This window comes from Capricornis sumatraensis, chromosome 6 (genome assembly GCF_032405125.1).
Source record: "Capricornis sumatraensis isolate serow.1 chromosome 6, serow.2, whole genome shotgun sequence".
In the NCBI taxonomy this organism is placed as follows: domain Eukaryota; kingdom Metazoa; phylum Chordata; class Mammalia; order Artiodactyla; family Bovidae; genus Capricornis; species Capricornis sumatraensis.
The window spans coordinates 110,359,731-110,383,004 of NC_091074.1; the positions used below are offsets into that span (position 1 = coordinate 110,359,731).

Sequence of the window (23,274 nt, forward strand, 5' to 3'; positions counted from 1 at the left end):
AAGAATTCATTTAAAAGGCCCCATTCCTACTCTTAGATTTTGTGACAGCTTGAGGACTTCCTCTGGTTACGGACTTTTTCACAAATTTACACCAGCAGGGTCATTTTCGGAAAGCAACAATTCTGTTCTCCAAAAGGTACAAATAATGGCACTGTGAATTCTATTTAGTGTGTTAAATTTCTCTCTGCTATTCTAGGGTTCCCTTGCTTGAATCCCCTGAGGAATGCATGCGTGCATGCTGAGTCACTTCAGTGGTGTCCGACTCTGTGCGACCCTATGGACTGTAGCCCACTAGACTGCTCAGTCCGTGGGATTCTCCAGGCAAGAATACAGGAGTGGACTGCCATGCCCTCCTCCAGGGGATTTTCCTGACCCAAGGATTGAACCCGCATGTCCTGTCTCCTGCATTGACAGACGGGTTCTTTATCACTAGTGCTATCTGGGAAGTCACTCCTGAGAAGCAGAAGATGGCAAAGGAGACCAAAGTAGAAAACTAATTTAGAGATAAATAAAACCTGATGAATCAGTAAAATTATTGAATTCATCCTCTCTTGCAGCTTAACAAGTTACCATAGACTGAGCAGTAGCACCCATTTATCAGTTCACAGTTTCGTGGGTCAGAAGTTCAGGCACACTGACTGGGTTCTCAGCTCAGGGTCTTACAGGGCTGAAATAAGGATGGCAGGAGGTCTGCATTTCCCTCTGAAGTCTCTGGAGAAGAATCAACTTCCAAGCTCATGCAGCCTGTGGGCTAAATTCAGTTCCCTGCAGTTGTAGGACTGAGGTCCCCATATTATTACTGGCTGCCAGCATCCTTGCCATGTGGTCCTCCCCATCTTCAAAGCCAGCAGGAGAAATCATTATATCAAATGCATCTCTCCCTTGGAACCTCCAAATTCCCCTGTCTCTGACTTCTGCTGCTAAGTCATTTCAGTCGTGTCCGACTCTGTGCGAGCCCATAGACGGCAGCTCACCAGGCTCCCCCATCCCTGGGATTCTCCAGGCAAGAACACTGGAGTGGGTTGCCATTTCCTTTTCCAATGCATGAAAGTGAAAAGTGAAAGTGAAGTCGCTCAGTCATTTCTGACTCTTCGCAACCCCATGGACTGCAACCCACCAGGCTCCTCCATCCATGGGATTTCCCAGGCAAGAGTACTGGGGTGGGGTGCCATTGCCTTCTCCCTCTGACTTTTAGACACAGATTTAAAGGACTCACATGATAAGATCAAGTCCACCCGGATAATCTCCCTATTTGGGACTCCAGTTACATCTTTAAATACTATCACAGCAACAACTAGAATACTCTACGAATAAGTAAGAGCAGGTGGGTGTACCCCAGGGACCAGCAATTTGTGAGGCTGTATTATTAAGAGAATACTACCTACTACAATTATGAAGGTTCAAAATGAGTGTGTGTGTATGTATGTATATATACACATGCACAGCATATTCATACATATACATACCCACTAGGCTTATATCTGGATGTCAGTCTTCTCTGGCTTATTTGATAGTGTTGCACCTGCTATGCTTCATTTTTCATCAGACTGTACTACTAGTTCCCCAGTAATCATTCAACCCAATCCAATAAAGTTTGGTTAAATACCTGCTGCTTACCAGGCACTGCTCTCACTCTTCAAATGCTATCCCTCAAGGGTATGAAATCTAGTGAGAAAAGACAAGTGCGCCAGTGGCTTGAAAGTACAGTAGAATGGCTAAAGAGAGGGAGGGAAGAGAGATCCTGCCCTGTTGAGGAAATCTTTAAAGTGTCAAGGAGAAAATGGCATTTGACTTTAATCTTGAAGAACAGGAGGGACTGTAATAAACAGAAATTGCAGGAAGATTATAGGGTGATCCAGGTGAAAGTAAGCACAGAATCATATGAGCAAAGACATTCAGGAGAGAAAAGAAGGGACACAGGCAGAGAAGTATGGGCACATTGGTTTAAATGGAGAAGAATGGAGATGCAATCAGAAGGGTACATCACTGTCCAACTGAGGCCCTGGACACCAGACTAAGAAGTACTGGCAGGACTTCCCTGGCGGCCAGTGGTTAAGAATCTGCCTGCCAATGCGGGAGACTCGGGTTCGATCCCTGGTGCAGGAAGATCCCCCATACCGCGGAGCAGCTAAACTGTGCACCGCAGCTACTGAGCTGGCACTCCACAAGACAAATCACCTCAATGAGAAGCCTGTGCACTGTAAGAAAGAGTAGCCCCTACTCACTGCAACCACAGAAAGGCTGTGTGCAGCAACAAGGACGCAGCGCAGCCAAAAGATATGGACATAAATTCCCCCCAGAGTAATTTTTTAAAAAGTAGTAGTGGAGAACTCTGGAGGGACCACCGGGGGAAATCAGAAAATCAGTACTGCACCTTATTAACATGTCGGGCGGCAGAGTAGGCTGGAGGGAAGAGGAAACCCCTGAACACTCTTGTGGGAGATAAGAAATAGGCTTGGCCAGTCGTCCAAAGGCCTCTACTCAGGGAGTGAACACAGAAATGACAGAAAGCCCTGCCCAAGTGCAAAATGTGGGCTAAAAGAGAAAGAGGAGGGGTCATAAATGACTCAGAGGTTTCATGCCTGTGACTAAAGAATGTTCCCTGATGAGAATGTACACTTTCTCATCATCTCACGTATCAGATGATCTTGTGCTATGACTCAAGAAAACACAGGCTCAAGTCCTTTGTGGCTGGAAAGGATCGCAGGGATCTTGGAGGAAGGCAATGAAGAACCAGCCAAGTTAAATACAATTTACAAGATACTCGACTGATTACAAGCAGGACTCGGGCAAGGGAGCTCAGGCCTCAGCTCCCTTGATGGGTTTCCCATCAAACCCACTGCTGGCTCCCTGGTCGTCATCACAAAGCCCTCTTAGGGGAATGTATGAAAGGTGACATAGCATAATTCATCAGCGGGCAAAAGCAAGAATGGGGCTGTTGGTTGGCACGAGTGAACCGAAACAATCTCAGGACTAATTTGGATCCTAGTTTTCTCCAGATTACTTTCTGAAAAGGCAGTCTCCAAAACTTCTGCAAAAGGAGACTGCCAGGTGAGTGGCCACCCAAGTAAACCCTGTACATAGATGTATCTGTGCGAGCGTCCCCTTCAGAATTTCAACACCACAGTGGGTTTTCTATTATCTCAGAGCTTTCTAGTAGCTTGTATTTAAAGGTTCAAACTCTCTTTCAATATGAGGGGGAAAGGGTACTGCCAAAAACCACTTAGATATTTCCAAAGCAAAATCTTTCCTGTTAATCTCGGTAAAATGACCATGGCCAGCTCTTCGGCCGTATCTTCTATCTAGTGTGAGTTTGTTACTTACACCAAACATCTGTGGAAAGTAGTAGATTCTGGAAGCTATTGTTTCTGAAGGGCCTATCCACAATGCTTGTATGCCTCCATTTTTCGGATAGAAGCACCTCTTTCCCTTGTAGGAACTCCTTTCCGCCCTTTAAGCTTTGGGGAATGGATTGGTAGAAAAACTTCCAAATGTTGGAATGTGTGATTGTTTCTTGTGGCCATCATTCAATTCCAAGAAAGGGGGCTTAGCTAACCGGAAAGCAGAAATGTACCGGCGCACATCTTTGTTAAGAGAGGCCCTCACTTGTGATGCTAAGTGAAGTTAAATCAGACAGAGAAAGACAAACGCGGTATGATCTCAATGACACATGGAATCTTAGAAAGCTGAAGTCACAGAAACAGAGTGGTGTTTGTCAGGGGCTGGGGGTAGGGGAAATGAGATATTGATCAAAGGGTATAAACTTCCAGATGTAAGATGGGTAAGGTCTGGGGATCTAGTGTATAGCATGGTGACTATAGTCAACAGTACTGTATTGTACACTTGGAAGCTGCTAGGAGAGTAGATCTTAAATACTCATATATGCACAGATTTTATATATGTATAAATTACATATTATAAGGTGATTACATGAGGTGATGGAGACAGTAACTAACCTCATGGCGGTAATCATTCTGCAGTATATACATGATTCAAATCACACTAAACACCTTAGTGAGTGAAGTTGCTCAGTCGTGTCCGAATCTTTGCGACCCCGTGGCCTGTAGCCCCCCAGGCTCCTGCATCCATGGGATTCTCCAGGCAAGAATACTGGAGTGGGTTGCCATTTCCTTCTCCAGGGGATCTTCCCAACCCAGGGATCGAACCCAGGTCTCCTGCATTGCACGCGGACACTTTAACCTCTGAGCCACCAGAGAAGCCTGGTAAACACCTTAAATTCACACAACATTATATGTAAATTATTTTCACAAGAAAACTGAAGAAAGAGAGAGAGGCCCTCACTACCTGGCAATATACAATTCAAGACGGCTGACAGTCAGGTAATGCTCAATGCCCAGATGAAAAGCCATGTGCGCTACCCATGTTGGAAGTTGGTGTGATGAGAGATAAAAAGATGGGAAATGAGTTTAGGGGATAAGCAGACTTCCCTGATAGCTCAGTCGGTGAAGAATCCACCTGCAAAGAGGGAGAACTGGGTTTGATCCCTAGGTTGGGAAGATCCCCTGGAGAAGGTAAGTCTATCCACTCTAGTAGTCTGGCCTGGGTTGCAAAGAGTTGGACACGACTGAGCAGCTTTCACTTTCAGACAAATAAAGGAAGCTTAGTTCTCCAGGTTCCTCCCAATCATTTCCTGCTAGGTACCCTCCACCGACAGGGTAACACATCCCCCAGCTGTAAAGCACCACCTAGTGGATCCCTCCTGGAAGCAGGGTGATGCAGGCTTTTCCTAACCAACCCAGCCTATTGTTTTATGCTGCTCTGAGGTGAGGGACAGATGTAAGGAGTTAAACTGATACTCCAGGCTACAGCAGAATTCCTCAGGCAGTGGCTAGGATGCATGAACCACCAGGAAAAGGTCCAGATTCAAAAAGGTCATAAACTTGACAAGATTTCTGGTATTAGCTACAAATTAATGGAATTCCTATGAGTCAAATCCAGTGGCTGGCTGCCCTCTGGTTTACAGAAATGTCCTGCCAGGGAAATCCCAGCCTGGTGAACAAGACTTGTGGTAGCTCAATCCCTAAGGCAACTCCTCCATCCAGATCACTGCCCCCCAGAAGCAGAAGGTTTGAGCTGTAGGGTCCTCAGCAGGTTCTTCCCCGCTGCATCTCTAGGGAGAGCTCTGGAGCAAAGGGACAAGGTGCTCCCCCATCAATCAGGCAGAGCCCGAGGCAGCCAAACTGACTGAGCAGGTGACCCATTCTGCTGCCAGCCCAGGAGAGGCTTGCTTTTCCTGTCCAGCAGGATGGGGTCATTGATATCGGTCCCCGGGCAACTGCATGGTTCTTTTGCAGGAGAAGGCCGGGGCTGGGGGGGTGGCGGCAGGGGACTATGCTGGGTCTTAGTTGCAGTGTGCAGGCTTCTTTAGTTGTTGCATTTTTGGCTTCTCTAGTTGCAATGCACGAGCTCTAGAGTGTGGCAGGCTCAGTAGTTACGGAGCACGAGCGTAGTTGCCCTGCGGTATGTGGGATCTTAGTTTCCCAACCAGAGATCGAACCTGTGTCCCCTGCACCAGAAGGCAGATTCTTGACCACTGGACCACCAGGGAAGTCTTGCACAGCTTGGTTCTTTATCTTTTCTTCCCATTTTTTAATGATTTTGTTTATTTAGTTAGTAATTTTTTGGCTGTGCTGAGTCTTCATTGCATCACGAGGGCTTTCTCTAGTTGCAGCAAGTGGGGGCTACTCTCTAGTTGCAGTGTACAGGCTTCTCGTTGCAGAGGTCTCTCTTGTTGCAGAGCACAGCGGCTCACAGGCTTAGCTGCCCCACAGCAAGTGGGATCCTCCAGGACCAGGTATCAAACCAGTGTCCCCTGTACTGAAAGGCAGACTCCTAACCACTAGACCATCAGGGAAGCCCTTTTCCTCCTTTCTAAATGAATGTAGTTACTGTGATAATCCACCTTTCCCTTTCGTATTATATATTGTGATTTGAGAACGGTTTAATCTGCCATTTAATCACAGACTGCTAAGCAGATCATGAGAAGCACTAAGTCAATAGGAATGGGTCATCCCTTGGTCTTGGACCTGGATTTAATACAGATCCACCTTTGGACTGTCTTCTTCTTGGGTTCCATTTTTGGTTATACGGAGGATAATTCCACTTTCTTAATGGAGGATGTTTTTCTAAATTGTGTGTGTGTGTGTGTGTGCGTGTGTGTGCGTGTGCATGAGAAGTAGCCAAATGGTTGAAAGTAGTGGACTGTTTGTAGCTCTTTGCTTTGGTCTGTCAACATGGTTTGCTGTTCCTCTTTTCCTGATGGGGATCATATGCCCCTCTCAATGCAACCCTGTGGGATTGCCCATCACACTGATCGGCACCCCCAACCAGCCATGCCAGTAAGTAAGCCCCAAACCCCAGGTAGGCTGATCACACTACCCCATCTCCTCTTAACAGTGATTCATCCAATGGATAGTCACCTGCCTAGGAGAAGAGACTCCTGGAACTGAAAAACTGTCTGTCCCCACTGACGTGGCTAACATGGGGCAGCTGCTGCCCATCCTGCCCCCCCGCGTAGTTCACAGTAGAAGAAAGTGAAGCAGCTCACACTTAGAAACAGAGGAGACGAGAGACAGAGAGAAAGGGAGAGTCCTACTCGTGGTGTTAAGAGCCCCGTCCCGGTTCCTGGTGATGCCACTCGGGTTCTGATTCCCTGCGCTCCCACCACCCCCATCCTTTTCAGCTACGGCTAGTCTGAGATGTGCTTCCATCACCTGTGACAGTTTAAAAAGAAATCTCATTAACAGACACTTCATGCTGCCGAGTGAACAGAGGAGAAATGGGGACAGAAAACGGTTTTACCTTTTACATGAGCCCAGACGGCACAGGCACTTCTTCTCACCTGTAAAGGAAAGTAAAGCAACATGTATAACTGGGCGGCATGTGATGTCCGTTTAAATAATACACCTTTGCCCTCCAAGTTGCAGGGTTTTATCTCTTACTTTGGACAACATGATGTTTAATGTCTCATCCTGGGGACCTACCTGGTGGTTCAGTGGTTAAGATAGCATCACCAGCTCAATGGACATGAATTGGAGCAAACTCTGGGAGACAGTGGAGGACAGAGGAGCCTGGCATGCTACAGTCTATGGGGTCACAAAGAGTCAGACATGACTTAGCGACTGAACAGCAAAAACAATCAGTGGTTAAGACTCTGTGCTTCCGCTGCAGGAGTTGCTGGTTCAAACCCTGGTCAGGGAAGTAAGATTCTGCATGCTGTGCAGTGTGGCCAAAAAAGAAAAGTCTCATTCAGCTGTAGCATCTTACAATTTAGCCTTTTGATCACCAAGCATTCAAAGGGTCTGGCAGGGCAACAGAGACAGAAGTGAGCCTAGGAATGATGACCCTAAAGCTTTCCAATGGCTCTCAGGAAGTACACACTCCAGGGAAAGAGCAGGCATGGCGGCGAATTCCATTCCCCTTGCCAGCTCTCAGCAACTGGCACTGACTGCCTGGAGAATGACGTTGAAGAGGATTCCAAGGTCACATCCAGGTTCAGCAAGACATAGTGATGCCTCTTACGGGCAAGGCTATGAGAAGGCTTGGGATATACAAATACTTCTCTAGATGACATTTGTTGAGCTCAGTTGTTCAGTCATGTCTGACTCCTTGTGGCCCTGTAGACTGTAGCCTGCCAGGCTCCTCGGTCAGTGGAATTCTCCAGGCAAGAAACACTGGAATGGCTTGCCGTTTCCTCTTCCAGGGGATCTTCCTGACCCACGGATCGAACCCTCTTGTGTCTTCTGCATTGACAGACAGATTCTTCACCACAGTGCCACCTGGGAAGCCTTGCATCAGTGCATTTAATAAAAGATAATATGCAAGAATAAAGTGAAGGGTATATTTCAAGATACTGGGAAAGAAAAAGGACCTCAAAAAGCAAGACTGTTACTAGGGAACTGAGTGTATTAAAGGAGAGACATTGACAGGGCCAGATAAAGAAGGGAGCTCATTAAAATATAGTGGCTTGATCAGATGTTACATTTTATAAAACTCACTATGGCAGTGGTATGGAGCAAGGGTATAGGTAGAAGAGGCGAGACGATGAGTTAGAAAATTGCTGTTCAGACAGAGATGTCAAAGGCTAAACCGTGCTAATGAAAGAGAGAAAAGGATGGTTTTAAATGGCATTAAGGTGACATAACTGACATAATTTGATAATGGACTGCACAAGAAGATAAGAAAAAGAAAGACAAGAATTATTCCTAGATTTCTGTACTGACTTCCCTAGTGGCTCAGATGCATCCGCCTTCAATGCGGGAGACCTGGGTTCAACCCCTGGGTCATTAAGATCCCCAGGAGAAGGAAATGGCAACCCACTCCAGTATTCTTGCCTGGAAAATCCCATGGACGAAAAAGCCTGGTGGGCTACAGTCCGTGGGGTCGCAAAGAGTCGGACACGACTTCACTTTCACTTTCTGTATTGGCAACTAGGAACATGGTAATGTTACTTAGTGAGGCAGATACATAAAAGGAAAAACAAAAAGAGGGGACTGGAAAACTCATTCTTCCCAATTTACAAAGCTCTAGTAAGGGCAGTACTGGCAGGTTTGAAATGGCAGCCCAAGCTGAGTAATACACCCTCCCAGAGCAAAGTCCCGGCCGGAGACAGCAGGTCTGAGCAATCTCTAAATTGCACACATACTCTACCGCCAGCGTTGCCTATGGCTAGAGATACCAAGTCAGGATCTCCAAGTGATATTCTAGCAAGGAGGCCTTGTCTCAGTCATAAAGACCTCTGCAACAAGTTAAGGGCAATATATTCTGGACTTTAGTCTTTCAATTCTTAATCCCTACTTAATTGCCACAAAACACCCCCAGACCTTTCTGCTACCTGGACATAGTCTTAGTTTTATATCACACATGATAATGGCACATGTGACTTGTGTCCTATACAAAATTTAATAGCATGTTTCAGCCTTAAACATGTGATGAGCCTTACACGCAAGATGCCCCACATTCATCAGTCAAGAGATGCTTCTATTCATAGAATTCTTCTAGTTTTCATTGCCAACCAATATGAACTGATATCAAACTCTTGAGTTTTCCTAGGGCAACCATGACAATGCTCTTTCCAGAAGCTCCTCCACCCCGACTGATGGACCCAGCTCTGGCTATTCTGCTTGTCCAGCTCATTATAATCATTCATTCTGTAAAGAGTATACACGTCTCCTGTTTTCGTGTTTCTCATGAGTTCCCATGTCTCAAGAAAGAACCACTGCTAGAAACACATAGACTCTCTAAGGACTGAGCGATGACAGTGGGGTTTACGCAATAGCCAAGGAAGTAACGGAAGCAGGAAATAGAGCCAGAAAATAGTGCTGAGCATAATCTGCCCCTCCCCTCTTGCTGCTTCCCAGAGAATGAGGGAATGCAGCAGCCTGGCAGGAGTACAGGGAAGTGGCAGAAAGATCTCGATGTTCCACTCCAGCTCAGGCTTCCCCAGTGCAATGGGATGAGAGCATTCCATAAAGCTTAGGAAAAAACAAAACAAATTCAGTCCAAACACAGATCCAAACACGTTCCCCCAGCAAGTTCAGAATATCCACCTCCAGAAAGGTTTCACCTGCCCCTCCTTTATAAAGTGAAAGGGTTCAATACATGTTTATGGTTCTTATACGCAGTGTTCATCTCAGATACGGGGAAAACAAATGTTCAAATATGTAAATTTCACATGAAGAAGAAAATATCAAATTCACAAGAGTTTTTAAAGAACTATACCTCATTCCATTCACTTGTGATTCGTAATATAATGCAGTAATCGTGCCCTGTTTTCAAGGGTGCATTATAATATTTCCCATAGTACAGCCTGTCTCCAATAGATATCTCCAGGGCATCATCGGGAATATCCTTGGCCAGCAGTTCTGCCGTCACGTATCCACTGGCCTCAGAAGCTTTGCTAAAGAATGAAGCAGCCTCTTCAGAATCACAAGCAAATGTGCTTTGGAGGGCCAAGGGAAGCACTAACACCTGATATGAACTGTAAGAGAAAAGAAAATGTCTATCAGACCCTTGCTTGGGTGTGTGGGGGGGGGTATTGTCATTCATTCATTTATTCACACTTACTGAGCACCGGCTATGAGATCAACACTTTGCTAGATGCTGGAGATACAACACTGGATAAAAGTCCCTGCCCACGTGGGCTTCACAATCTGGCAGCTCCAACAGTCATGGAACTCCAGTGGGAACCAACCGTATTCATGCTTCATGATACTGGGAGAATGGTCTCTCTAAGTTCTAGCCGCAGATGGCTACCTGGGAAACTGCCTGGAGCATACATGTCATAAAGTTGATCTAATCAGTGATTTTTCTCGTGGGCAAACAAAGTCCAGCTGGGGAAAGGGTTTAGCAGTCACATGGAGGCCTATTGCCGACAAGAGTTAGGGCACTAAGTCTGCCAAAAGGCTCCACATAATCACATGAGGAGCCTAAAACAGAACTCATGTGACGGACACTCCCTCCAGTTCATGGACTGATACCGAAGTTCCTATGAAATGAATGAGAAGCACGGAGTGCAAAGTCACCGTGAACTCATCTAGTCTGACAATATCCTTCAACAGCTGGAAAGGGAAAATCCTGTATGTTCCCTACATGTGGACAAAGAAACACACTAGCAGTCTGGTGTCACTTTATCATGTTTCAGTATTATTTATCCCACCAAACAGAAAATCTGTCAGCAAAAGAAAGTGTAAGGACAAAAACACTCTGAGAATAAATCACATCTTCCTTTCTATTTCCATCTGCTTGGGCTCATCTCCTAGTAAGTTTTGGGATGTCTGCTTTCTCTATCAGGCTTGATAGTAAGGACTTGAATGATTTACTCTTGCATTCTTGCAAATCTTTGCAGGTCTTTGGCTATGACTGACTCTGCACTGATGTTTCTTGAGTTGAAATTTCAATAAAGAAGAAAAACATGCATCAGCATCAATATGATTAGGATACTTTCCCAAACTCATTAGCATATGTAATTCTATTTTACCAATAAGTATACACTTCCTGCTCCACATTCTTAATGCCCCATCTCCTGCTTCCTAAGAGCCCATGAGTCACTAGGTTAATAGCAGGTGTTGGATTTAGAAAGTACCCATCCACCAGGCTCCTGAAATTCCTAGGTGTCCTCAGGCCCCTGATTTCCACAAAGTTTCTGGATTCACTTTCAGCAGTGAGCTCTGTACAAAAAAGACAAAGTGAAGCCCGCAGGGCAATGCTTTGTCACTGCCACCACCAGTGAACATTTACTAAGCCTCACTGCCTACAAAGGAACACTTATAACAACAAACTTTCCTGGGGACTTGAAGATGAAGACACCCCTGTGAATCACAGACACAGGTGAAAAAGTAAATGGGCAGCAGGCTCCATGCTGTCTGTAAGCACACCTTCAAGTCCCTCTCATCTTACCATGTAGGTAGTGATGTTCAAGTGCAAGTTCAAGGCTCACTTGAACTCCTCTGGTTCTGAACATTTCCTAGTAGAGGTACCATTCAAGAGGCATAAAGCAGTCTTCCCAGGTAGTATGATCATAATCACCCGAGTCGCTTGATAACTGTACAAATTTCCAGCCCGCATCCCAGACCTACTCAATCAAAATCTCCAGTAGAGTCTGAGAATTCATGCTGCTGATAAAGCATCCTAGGTGATTCCTGGAATCTGGCAAGTGTGGGAGACATGAGCATGAGGAGAGCCTGGTTACAGGCTGCATCATCCCCCAAGATCACCCGGTCAGGGAGGGGAGGCGTGGGGCCAGAGCCCCTGCTCCACCAAGCGCCCCACGCCCCCATCCTGGATAATGCACACAGCAGACTCTGGGCTGGCTGCTTCCTCTAGCTCCAACCAGGTATTCGGGCCAAGGAAACCACCCCAACATCCTGCTGCTAATCAGTGCCGATGACACTGGGGAAGCAGTCATGGCTGTTGAGAGCACGACTGTTCCAGAAGGACTCTTCCCCTCTTTCTCACCAGCACCTTCCCCAGTGACTCACAGATCTCCACTTCCTGTTTTGGAGGCACTGGCCGGCACAGAGCCACAAGGGTAGAGTGTCATTTGGCTTTTCTTTCTCCCTTACATAATTACCTGGCCTAAATATCACGTACGTATTGCACATTCTCTCGGGCACTGAGGTCACGACTTCCAGTCTCCTTCCAGCAACAGAATTACAATGCCTTCCAGCAACTTGTCAGGAATTAAGACACAGAACAACTTAGGCCATACACATGCCTGGAAAGACTTTTGAGCATTTACTGGGCTCAAATGAACAGACACGAAGAGCCCAAGTTTCATTATAAATGGACACACAGATAATTTTGCTAGACTTTCTTTGGACAGTTTTGTGATATCTCATGAATTTTACCCTGATTGTACTGTAGGGTCATTAGACTGAAGGGTCATGAGAGACATAGGTAGTGTGGGTTAGGTCAAGGAAGCAGAATATTGCCATCTTTTCTTTTTTAAAGTTAATTTTTATTGGCATATAATTACAGTGTTGGAAGAGTTTCTATGGTACAGCAAAGTGAATCATCTATATGTATACAAACACCCCCTCTTTTGTGGATTTCCTTCCCATTTAGCTCACCACAGAGCACTGAGTAGAGTTACCTGTGCTATACAGTAGGTTCTCACAAGTTACCAGTTTTATATATAGTAGTGTATATGAATCAGCTGCGATCTCCCAATTCATCCCACCCTTCTCTTTCCCTCCTTGGTGTCCACACATTTTTTTCTCTATGTCTGTGTCTCTATTTCTGTATTGCAGATAAGATCATCTATCCCATTTTTCTAGACTCCTGTCAGTAAGTTGCTCATCCCTCCAAGTGAACATCAATCTTCCTCTCTAAAAAGGGAATATTTCTGCTTTCCTAATCCTTCCCTGACCTGTGTAAATAAAAAGCTTAATTGAACACAACACAGTCCACCACCTGATGTAAATTACTTCCACCCTAATACCATCTGGAGTCCAAGAGGCAGTTATTAGCAATGCAATGTCTTGCCCACATCTCAGTACTTGAATGAATTAAAGGAATCATCCAAATGACTCTCCTAGAAACCACTACACACACCCCAAGGTCACCCTTAAATAAAGGAAAATACATTCTGTCTTTGGTAAATGCAATGATGCTCCTGATCCACCATCACTAATGGATATACCTGGAGGCATGAGTGCAAAGGACACTGCCCGACATGTCACAGGCACATTCAATGCTTATTGAATGACCGAAGGAGCAGATTCTGTTTCTTGAGTTCAGCTGCCCAAATGCTCATCTCTGGTCCCTTAAAAATCTCTCTATTCACTAAGGAGGGTGCTGGTTGGAATTAAAGGCTCAGTCTGTGCCCAGTCAGTGAAAGTCACTTAGTCGTGTCCAACTCTTTGCGACCCCATGGACTACACAGTCCATGGAATTCTCCAGGCCAGAATACTGGAGTGGGTAGCCTTTCTCTTCTCCAGCAGATCTTCCCTACCCAGGGATTGAACCGAGGTCTCCCTCATTGCAGGCAGATTCTTTACCAGCTGAGTCACAAGGGAAGCCCAAGAATACTGGAGTGGGTAGCCTATCCCTTCACCAGCAGATCTTCCCGACCCAGGGATTGAACCAGGGTCTCCTGCATTGCAGGTGGATTCTTTACCAACTGAGCTATCAGGGAAGCCCAGTCTGTGCCCCAGGAAACAAAAAAAGAGGCCCATTGCCTTAACTACCACAGCGTAGCCACCTAGAGAGAAGTCTCATCCTCACTCGAAGCAGTGTTTCCAAAACACTCCACGGGCAGCCACTGGGCAGCCATGGGAAAGAGGCCTCTACTCACCTGATGGGTCCATTTTTCTCTGTGGCTTTCCTCAGTCGCAAGCGTGGCAGAGGCCCTCCATGCACAGTGAAAAAGTCTACTTCCGGAAGGGGAGGCTCTGAAAACATGTTGCAAAGAAGAAAACCGGTGTGATCAGAACAAGCAGAATCATGAAGAAAGTGGTCCTCATGGGACATCAAGAGGAAGTTTTCATGAAAGAAGTGATGAGCAAATTTGGACACATGCTCCAACATGGGCGAATTCTGAACACATGAGGCTAAGAGAAATATGCCAGACACAGAAGGACAAATATCGCATGATTCCACTTGCATGAAATCTCTGGAACAGGTAAATCCATAGAGACAGAAATACATTGGAGGTTGCCAAGGGCTGAGGGTGTGGATAGGGAATGGGGAGTTATTGCTTAATGGTCAACAGAGTTTCTGTTTGAGGTGATGAAAACATTTTTGAAATAGATAATGGTAATGGTTTACAGCACTGTGAATGTACTTAATGCCAATAACTTGTGCCCTGAAAAATGATTAAAATAGTACAGTTTATGTTGTATGTATTTTATTATAATTCTTTTAAAAAGTGATGCCCCAGCACTAACAGAGGGTGGAGGCTGTGGTCATTTCAATGATCTTGGAAGATAGATTCCTGTTTGGTGAGGAGACCAGCATATCCGACTTCTAGATCCTTTGGGAAGAGTTTATTATTATTATTATTAATTATTATTATTTTGGCTGCTCTGTGCAGCTTGTGGGTTCTTAGTTCCCTGACCAGGGATTTGTGTGTGTGTGTGTTTGTGTGTGTGTGTGTGTGTGTGTATATGATTATCCTTTTATTTTTTTAATTTTATTTTTAATTAATTTAATTGGGGGATAATTACTTTACAATATTGTGATGGCTTTTGCCACACATCAACATGAATCAGCCACCTGACCAAGGATTGAACCTGCAACTCAGCAGTGAAAGCATGGAGTCCTAACCTCTGGACTTGGAGGGAATTCCCTAGACTTCTAGAGCCTTTATAATCACACAGCTGTCTGCCCTTATCTTGCTTTCCCCAGCAACCAGATTTCCCATATAGTTACTTCATGGGGAGGAGAATGCACTGACTGGTTGACACCGGGGTTGCATCGTCTAACTGGGAGTGACATTCACAGTATGAACATACCAGCCACCACTCTGCCTGTCACACAGTTAACATGTGTTGGCTGCACAACACATATGTAGATATGTCCTATAGATGCCTCATCTCATTTAATCTTCTCAACAGTGCTATCAAGTGGATGAGAGTTACAGAGAGAGATAGAAAGAGAAAAAATAAAATATGCAGTCCCCCCGAAATTCCCCTGAATGCTGCCACAGTGAAATTAAGAACTAGAAGGCCAAAACAGACACTCAAGACTCTTTTACCCAATTAGAAAACAGATTTGGAGTAGAAATTTTCAATTCAAATTATAATAAAAAAAAAAGTTTGGACCTTCCAAGATAGATCTTAAAGCTCCACTAAATATGCTATTTACACACTGCCTTTCAACAAATATTTCCTAGCCACCTCTATGTGAGGCTGGGAGAAAAGCCATGGAAGACCCGGTTTCTGCTTTCCAGGAGCTCAGAGTCTGATAGCAGAGTCTTGTAAACAGGTGGTGCTTGGAGCTACGATAATGAGAGTGGTAGGAATGCAGGGGAAGAATGCCTGCCCCAGGGCAGTGGGGTGAGCCTATCAAATACAGAAACTGATACACTCAGAGGTGGGAGGTGAGAGAGAGTGCGTGCAGAGAGAGAACAGCAGGTGTTCAGTGTAGCCAAAAGGTTGAGTTCCAGCTCAGCAGAGACAGAAAATACAGTGAGAAGTGTAGGACTTCCCTGGTGGCACAGTGGATAAGAATCCGCCTGCCAGTGCAGGGGACACGGGTTCGATCCCTGGTCCAGGAAGATCCCACATGCCGAGGAGCAACTAAGCCCACGTGCCACAACTCCTGAGCCCACAAGCTACAACTACTGAAGTGCATGTGCCTAAAGCCTGCGCTCCGCAACAAGAGAAGCCGCCGCATTGAGAAGCCCAAGCAACACTAAAAAGGGTAGTCTCCACTCTCCGCAACTAAGGAAAGCCCGCAGGCAGTAAGGAAGACCTACTGCAGCCAAAATCAAATAAACAAGTAAATAATAATTAAGCCGTGTGTGTCTAGGTCAGATCTGAGGTCCTGTAAATAAGCAGAAGTCATCTAAAGATTCTCAGCAGATGTATATTTTAGAAAGACAATTTAGACCGCCAGCTGGAGGATGAATTGGAAAAGAGCAGAAGCATAGATTGTCCAAAATCTGGGTAAGAAGTGTCTGAGGCCTGAAGCAAGTGATGGTGCTCACAATGGAAAAGAGGGGGCGGATGGAGGAGATACGTGGGGCAGAGACGGAACGGAAAGTGGTGGAAGATAAGGAAGGGGAAGGAACCTGGGCTTTGGTTTTGGTCCCTGAGTCAGTAGCGACGTCATTCATCAAGGTCTGGGGGAAGGTTCAGCTGCAGCTCACTTCTAGACCTGTTAAGTTTGAAGTCCTTGTGAAACCGTCCAGCAGGCAGTTAGAAATGCAGTCCAGAGCTTACGAGCAAACTGTGATGGCGACATGGAGTCAGTCATCAACAGAAGGGGCTTCCCAGGTGGCATCAGTGGTAAACAACCCACCTGCCAATGCCGGAGACATAAGAGACATGGGTTCAATCCCTGGGTCTGGAAAATCCTCTGGAAGAGGGCATGGCAACCCGCTCCAGGATTCCTGCCTGGAAAATCCCTCGGACAGAGAAGCCTGGTGGGCTACAGTCCATAGGGTTGCGAAGAGTCGGACACAACTGAAGCGACTTCGCACACACGGCGGCCCAGAGAGATGGTATAAAGGCATCCGAGAAAAGATGAGGGCCCAGAGTGGACCACCGGGACACCCAGGAATCTAAGACCAGGGGGACGAGTGAGAATTTCCTATAGAGTTTATTAAACACGAAGTCTAGAATTTCTTCCAACACCACGCAGATACAGTGGCCATACAAATCATGTTTTCTGTAAATCTGTGCCACTGTTAAAGGCCCTTGGGGTGACTTGGAACAGCCTCTACTTTCAGTTAAGACCGCACCCTACAGTATTGAAAGGTCCACCACCTTTCCAAGAGGCAGCCAGAAAGAAATTCCATAACACCCCTGAGGCTAGCCTCCCGCAGCCAGCCAGCAATGGGGAGAGGGGAAATGCAGACGGAAAAGCCCCACCAGGTTCCCCACCAGGGCACAGGAGCATTCCAAGTATCTCTACACTCAGCTCTCAGGCTATCACTGAAAGGCCCTTTCATTGGTGACATTTCGTCCTCACAGGAAAGTAAGTGGTTTTTATCACACATTTCCTGTTTTCAGCCCAGAGGGAGATTAACTGTTTACTCTTTTCTGTGTGAGAACCCTCCTCGGGCTCTTTTAAGTTATTCCTCTGTTTGCTCTTCTCTGAGATGACTAATTCTAGGTCCTCTAATCTCTTGGCAAACCTTTTAAAACCACCCAGTTTCTCACCCACCCCAGGAACAGCAGAAAAAAAGCGCTTGCCCAGTTTAGGGAAGGCGGGCCCACAGCAGGGCAAGGAAGCCCCTCCTGGTTGTTCTGTGCCGCATTGCCCCTTTCAGCCCCAGCATCGTCCGTCCTTCCAGTTCTAAGGACACAACCATCCAGCTGATTCAATCAACACATGACTTCTAGACTACTTTCTGTTCTGCCTGCTCACTGCCTTTCCCACCTTATAAATAGTCTGTTTTTTCTCTCAAATGCAAAAGCCGAACTTGAGTAGACTGTTTCTTTTCTGCATTTTTGAGGTTAAATAACCTTAGTGATGGAGAAGGCAATGGCACCCCACTCCAGTACTCTTGCCTGGAAAATCCCATGGATGGAGGAGCCTGGTGGGCTGCAGTCCATGGGGCTGCAAAGAGTCGGACGTGGCTGAACGACTTCACTTTCACTTTTCACTTTCATGCATTGGAGAAGGAAATGGCAACCCACTCCAGTGTTTTTGCCTGGAGAATCCCAGGGACGGGGGAGCCTGGTGGGCTGCCGTCTATGGGGTCGCACAGAGTCGGACACAACTGAAGCGACTTAGCAGCAGCAGCAGCAACCTTAGTGAAAATCTCTCAGTCATGTCCAACTCTTTGCTATCCCGAGGACTATACAATCCATGGAATTCTCCAGGCCAGAACACTGGAGTGGGTAGCCTTTCCCTTCTCCAGGGGATCTTTCCAACTCAGGGACTGAACCCAGGTCTCCCGCATTGCAGGCAGATAACTTTAATCCTAGCCATATTTTCCAAGGTGCTGTTTCTCTTCCCCAAACTGCTGTCTTTGGCTGGTCTGCTCTCCTTTCCATCGGCCTATTACTGATTTAAACCAAATCAGACCCAAGGCAAGAAATGGGTGGTGTCTGGGGTGGAGTTCTTTCACCCTGAGTATGTGAGCTGGGGGCAGACCCAGAAGGAAGACATTCACTGCCCCTCCTAGATGCCAACAATGTCCATTCTCTCCTAGAAGTAAGTGACAAAGGAAATTTTGGAGGCTGAGAAAACTTTGAAGATTCAGGAGAAAAGCAATGAGGCAGAACTTGTCCCCCAAATATTAAATATACTCTAAAGTTACAATAACTAAAATAAGAAAGTAAAAGCACAGGGTAGGCAGGCTAGATAATCAAGAAAGAGACCCAAATAAACAAATGAGAATATAGTGTGTGGCATAAACAGTCTTTCCAAAGGTGATGGGGAAACTGGCTGATCATTTGGGGGGAAAAAAGTTACCATGTAAATTTAGCCTTATACCACACATCTAAACAAATTCCAGATTGTTGCAAGCTAAGATGTGAAAAGCAAAATTGTTAAGAAGCATTAGAAAATAGTAGAGAATAAGAACTGATCTGATTGCAGAGTGGGAAAGGCTTTTCTTGGCATGACCCGAGGCAGAAACTATAAAAGAATCAATAGACTTGATTACATGAAAACTTAAAATGTCTGAATGTCAAAAAGAATACTGAAAAGAAAATTCAAGAGTACATAACCGGGGGTGCAATATGTATAACGAAAGATTAATCATTAATGTAGGCAAATTATTAAAATCAGTGAGAGAAAGGAAGTAACAGAAGCGCAAATGTGTCATTTCTCTAAGACCCACTAAAATGAAGAAAAAGTAAAGGAAAATTTTGTCTGCACCAAACTTAAGCAAAGGTCCCAACCTTATGCTATAAGCATCAAGTAATTGCAAGGAACTAACATATATGAATATATAAAAGTAAAGATACCCTAGAGGTTCTTTTCTAATCCTCAGCATCTCCTAATTGGACCACGACCCCCACTCAGTGTGAGTGTGTTAGTTGCACAGTCGTGTCTGACTCTCTGATCCCATGGATGGTAGCCCACCAGGCTGGCATGATAAATTGAAATTGACAGCAATGGAGAAAATAGAGCTTATGCCATAAGTCATCAGGTATCATACGGTGAGCTGCAACTCCCTTGTCAGTAAGGTTATCAGACTTGGCTTCCCAAGGAGAAGGAACCAGCTTCTTTTTATTTTTATCTCCTTCAGCACCTAGCACTGGTCTTTGTACATAACCAATCAATAGGTATTTGCTGAATTAATTGTTATGTTTCAGTATACCTTTCAACCACCCCAACACACAGAAACCCTTTTAGGCATTCAATATAAAGAAACTTTCCCATTCATATTTTATAAGCAGCTAATATTAATATAGGATGGGCTTCCCAGGGGGCACCAGTAGTAAAGAATCCACCCGCCAATGCAGGAGATGTAACAGACGTAGGTTCGATCCCTGGGTGGGGAAGATCCCCTGGAGAAGGGAATGGCAACCCACTCCAGTATTCTTCCCTGGAGAATCCCATGAACAGAGGAGCCTGGCAGGCTCTGGTCCACAGGGTCACAAAGAGTCAGACAAGACTGAAGCTACTTAGCACTCACACAACGTTAATATAACGTTGTGAAAATAACACATCCAGCCTGCTTTCCTCGGTGGTGTACCATCTTGTCTCTGTGGGGCCTCAGAGGGGGTGCAGATGCTTTCAGTGAGAAGAGCGGGGTGACATCCATCCCCAAACAGTCATTTCCTTAAGGGGTTGGGGGTTGATCTGAAGCTAGAAAGTAGCTGGGAGATTTCTGGGGACTAGAGGAGGTATGGAAGGACATGTGTCCTTCATCCTGGGCTGACCTAACATAAGGACCTCAGACATCAAGGAATCTGTGTCCATGAAAGACTCTGAGAAAGCCTGGACAAAGAGGGGAACAGCTGGGGTGAGGCCATCAGGAGCCAGGGTGGTGCCCCGCATCCAGCCTGCGGAGATGAAGCCCTCACTGCGGACACAGGACTTCACAGCCCTTAGATGGTCTGTGGAAGAGAAGCCCAGGCCAGCAGAACTCAAGACACCTGGTCCCGCCTGGTCCTTTCCTAAGGACACAACAGAGGTGCGGGCAGTGGTCCCTAGTCCTGGAGCGGGAATCAGAGCTATCCTGACTGGACCTCTCTGCGAAAGGGATAGTCCAATAAAGCTTGGGACACACCTGTGTTTTCAGTGGCTCTCCTGAACATCTGAAAAGGTGCATTCTCTTTTTCTTATTACAAATACAGAGATGGGGAAGTTCTCATGTACGTTGCCAGTCTGGGCACTGAGGATAGACTCAGGAAGAAATGATTTCTTTCACATATTTGTTTCCTTTTTCTCTTCCAGCACTCTTGGTTCCATAATGGCCATTCAACCACAGATGATCACCGCATTGTGTCGAATGAGTGGTTTATCTACCTGCAGGTACTGGCTCTCTCTCTCTCTTTCCTCCTCTGTTCCCCCCTCCCTCCACCTCTCCCACTCTGGTTCTCTCCTATCTCTAAGAAAATAATTTTGCCTATAAGCTTTTTGACTTGGCAAACCTAGATGCATATTAAAAAGCAGAGATATCACTTTGCCAATGAAGGTCCATATAGTCAAAGCTACGGTCTTTCCAATAGTCATGTACAGATATGAGAGTTGGATCATAAAGAAAGCTGATCGCTGAAGAATGATGCTTTTGAACTGTGGTGTTGGAGAAGACTCTTGAGAGTCCCTTGGATTGCAAGGAGATCAAACTAGTCAATTCTAAAGGAAATCAACCCTGAATATTCATTGGAAGGACTAAAACTGAAGCTCCAATACTTTGGCCACCTGATGTGAAGAGCCAACTCATTGGAAAAGACGCTGATGCTGGGAAAGATTGGAGGCAGAAGAAGCGGATGGCAGAGGGTGAAATGGTTAAATAGCATCACTGACTCAGTGGACATGAATCTGAGCAAATTTCGGGAGCAGAGGACACAGGAGGCTGGCATGTGACCTCTATGAGGTCGCAAAGAGTTGAACATGACTGAGCAACTGAACAACAACAAGAGAAAACAGCACGACCTGTGTATGACAGCTCTTCTGACCTTTTGGGTCCACATCAAAGATAAACGTTCATTCTTCCCCTTGACCTAAAGGGTGTGTGAATGAATGGTGGGGCTATTCTGAGGAATTCCCATCAACAGGCTGCCTGCGGAAGCGTGTGGGCTATGAGTCAGAAGCACTGTGATCTCCTCTCCATCTCATCACCCTTCTCACCAGCACCCTCTTTTGTTTTCACTGCAACACTTGCTTCTGTCCTTCAACATTCCAAAAACTTTCATTCTCCCCTGAGGTCAGCAATATATTTAAAGCGCATGCTTTCATCTTGTTCCCATCAGTAAGATTTAACTTAACGTAAGACACTCAGAATGGAAATTCCATGCACTTTTCTTCTGGGAAACCAGCTGCTGCATATTCCAAATCCAAACCCCTTGCCTCACATTTCTGGTAAAATTCAAAAGTTTACGATTTTACTAAAACAGAGTCACATCTTAGGCAAGGAAGCACATCTCTTATTCATTAAAGGGAGGGCTTGGGGTCTGTTCTTCTCTTGTTTGTTTGCTTAGAAGTTTCACACTTTTTTAAAATTGCAAATTCTTTAAAGTGGGATAGATAGGGAAAACAGACAGGCAAGGTCTCAATGAATTCAAATAGCTCAACAGTGTCCCCTGGTGGCCATGAGCACAGATACAGAGTGCGTGAGCTACCAGGCTGTTTCATGTACAAAACAAGGTATAAATGAGGCTCATCAAGATGAAACTCTCTCTCCCAAATCAAAACATATGAAATGCTAATGTGAATCAGCAGCGCAAAATGTCCAAACAGAAGACGGACCAAAGAGTAGGAGACTGAACAGCTATTCATCTTGATAAATCACCATGGGAAGAAATGCCCAAATTGAACATTTCCTTCCAACTCACCAGCTGGTGAATTCTTTTTTGGTCTAAAGCTTTCATTAACTAACCAGCCATTTTCTCAATGCCAACACCACCCGCTGGCCATTTTGAGATTAGTCTTCCTATGCGTTCATTACAAAAATATTTCTTTGCTGTGCTATCATTGTCCTTACGTGGGCTAGCACGATCCTTATGTGTTGGGGATTCAAGGCAGAACACACAGACAAAAATCTCTGCCATCAGAGGGCTCCTATTTTAGTAGGGGAAAAGAAAACAAACAAGTAAAAATCAAAATACAAGTTCTGAAATTAGTTCTGTGAAGAAATTCAAACAGAGGAAATGGATAGAGAGTGATGGGGTGGTGATGGGGAGGTGATTTTTGAAAGGATGAATTTGAGCAGAAACCTGAGTGACAGGGCTTCCCTGGTGGCGCAGGTGTAAAGAATCTGCCTGCAATGCAGGAGATGCGGGTTTGATCCCTGGGCCAGGAAGATGCCCTGGAGAAGGAAATGGCCACCAGCTCCAGTATTTTCTAGCTTGGGACATCTCATGTCAGGGGGCCTGACAGGCTGCAGTCGGTCACAAAAGAATCAAACATGACGTAGCGACTATACAACCAGGACATGTGGAGGGAGTATCTAAGGATCAGTAAGCACCAGATGGAAATGTCTGGATGCAAAAACACGTCTGACCCATTTGAGAAATAGCAGGGAAGGTAGGGAGGCAGCTGATGCTTAGTGAGAAAGAGAGAGGCCAGAGGGAGATGAGGTCAGTGAGGCAGGCAAGGGCCAGACTACATGTTCCGTGGTCAGGCACATGGATTCTATTCCAACACTAACGCAAACTCATCCGACAGTTTTGAGCTGGGGATGACACGTTCTTATGTGAATGTTTTTCTTTTTGTATTAATTTTTTATTGGAATATAGTCAATTTACACTGTTTTGTTAGTTTCAGGTACACAGCAAAGTGAATGAGTTTTACATATACATATATCCACTCTTTTTAAAGACTCTTTTTCCATACAGGTCATTACAGAGTCTTGAGTAGAGGTCTTTGTGCTATTCAATAGGTCCTTATTTGCTATCTATTTTATATATTGTTGTGAAAGTGAAAGTCGCTCAGTCGTGTCTAACTCTTTGCCACCCCAAGGAC

At 45.5% G+C, this 23,274-nt stretch overlaps 1 protein-coding gene across 1 annotated transcript in view; it reads right to left on the reverse strand.

Moving 5' to 3' along the window:
- Positions 1-2,799: 2,799 nt before the first annotated feature.
- Positions 2,800-23,274, reverse strand: part of SUSD1 (sushi domain containing 1) — a 109,369-nt gene continuing 88,894 nt past the window's right edge. Inside the window, exons 14-18 of the mRNA XM_068973655.1 lie at positions 13,817-13,913; positions 9,742-10,000; positions 6,830-6,862; positions 6,617-6,734; positions 2,800-2,870 (exon numbers count right to left, since the gene is read on the reverse strand). Coding sequence (XP_068829756.1) covers positions 2,800-2,870; positions 6,617-6,734; positions 6,830-6,862; positions 9,742-10,000; positions 13,817-13,913 — 578 coding nt within the window. The remainder of the gene's footprint in view (positions 2,871-6,616; positions 6,735-6,829; positions 6,863-9,741; positions 10,001-13,816; positions 13,914-23,274) is intronic.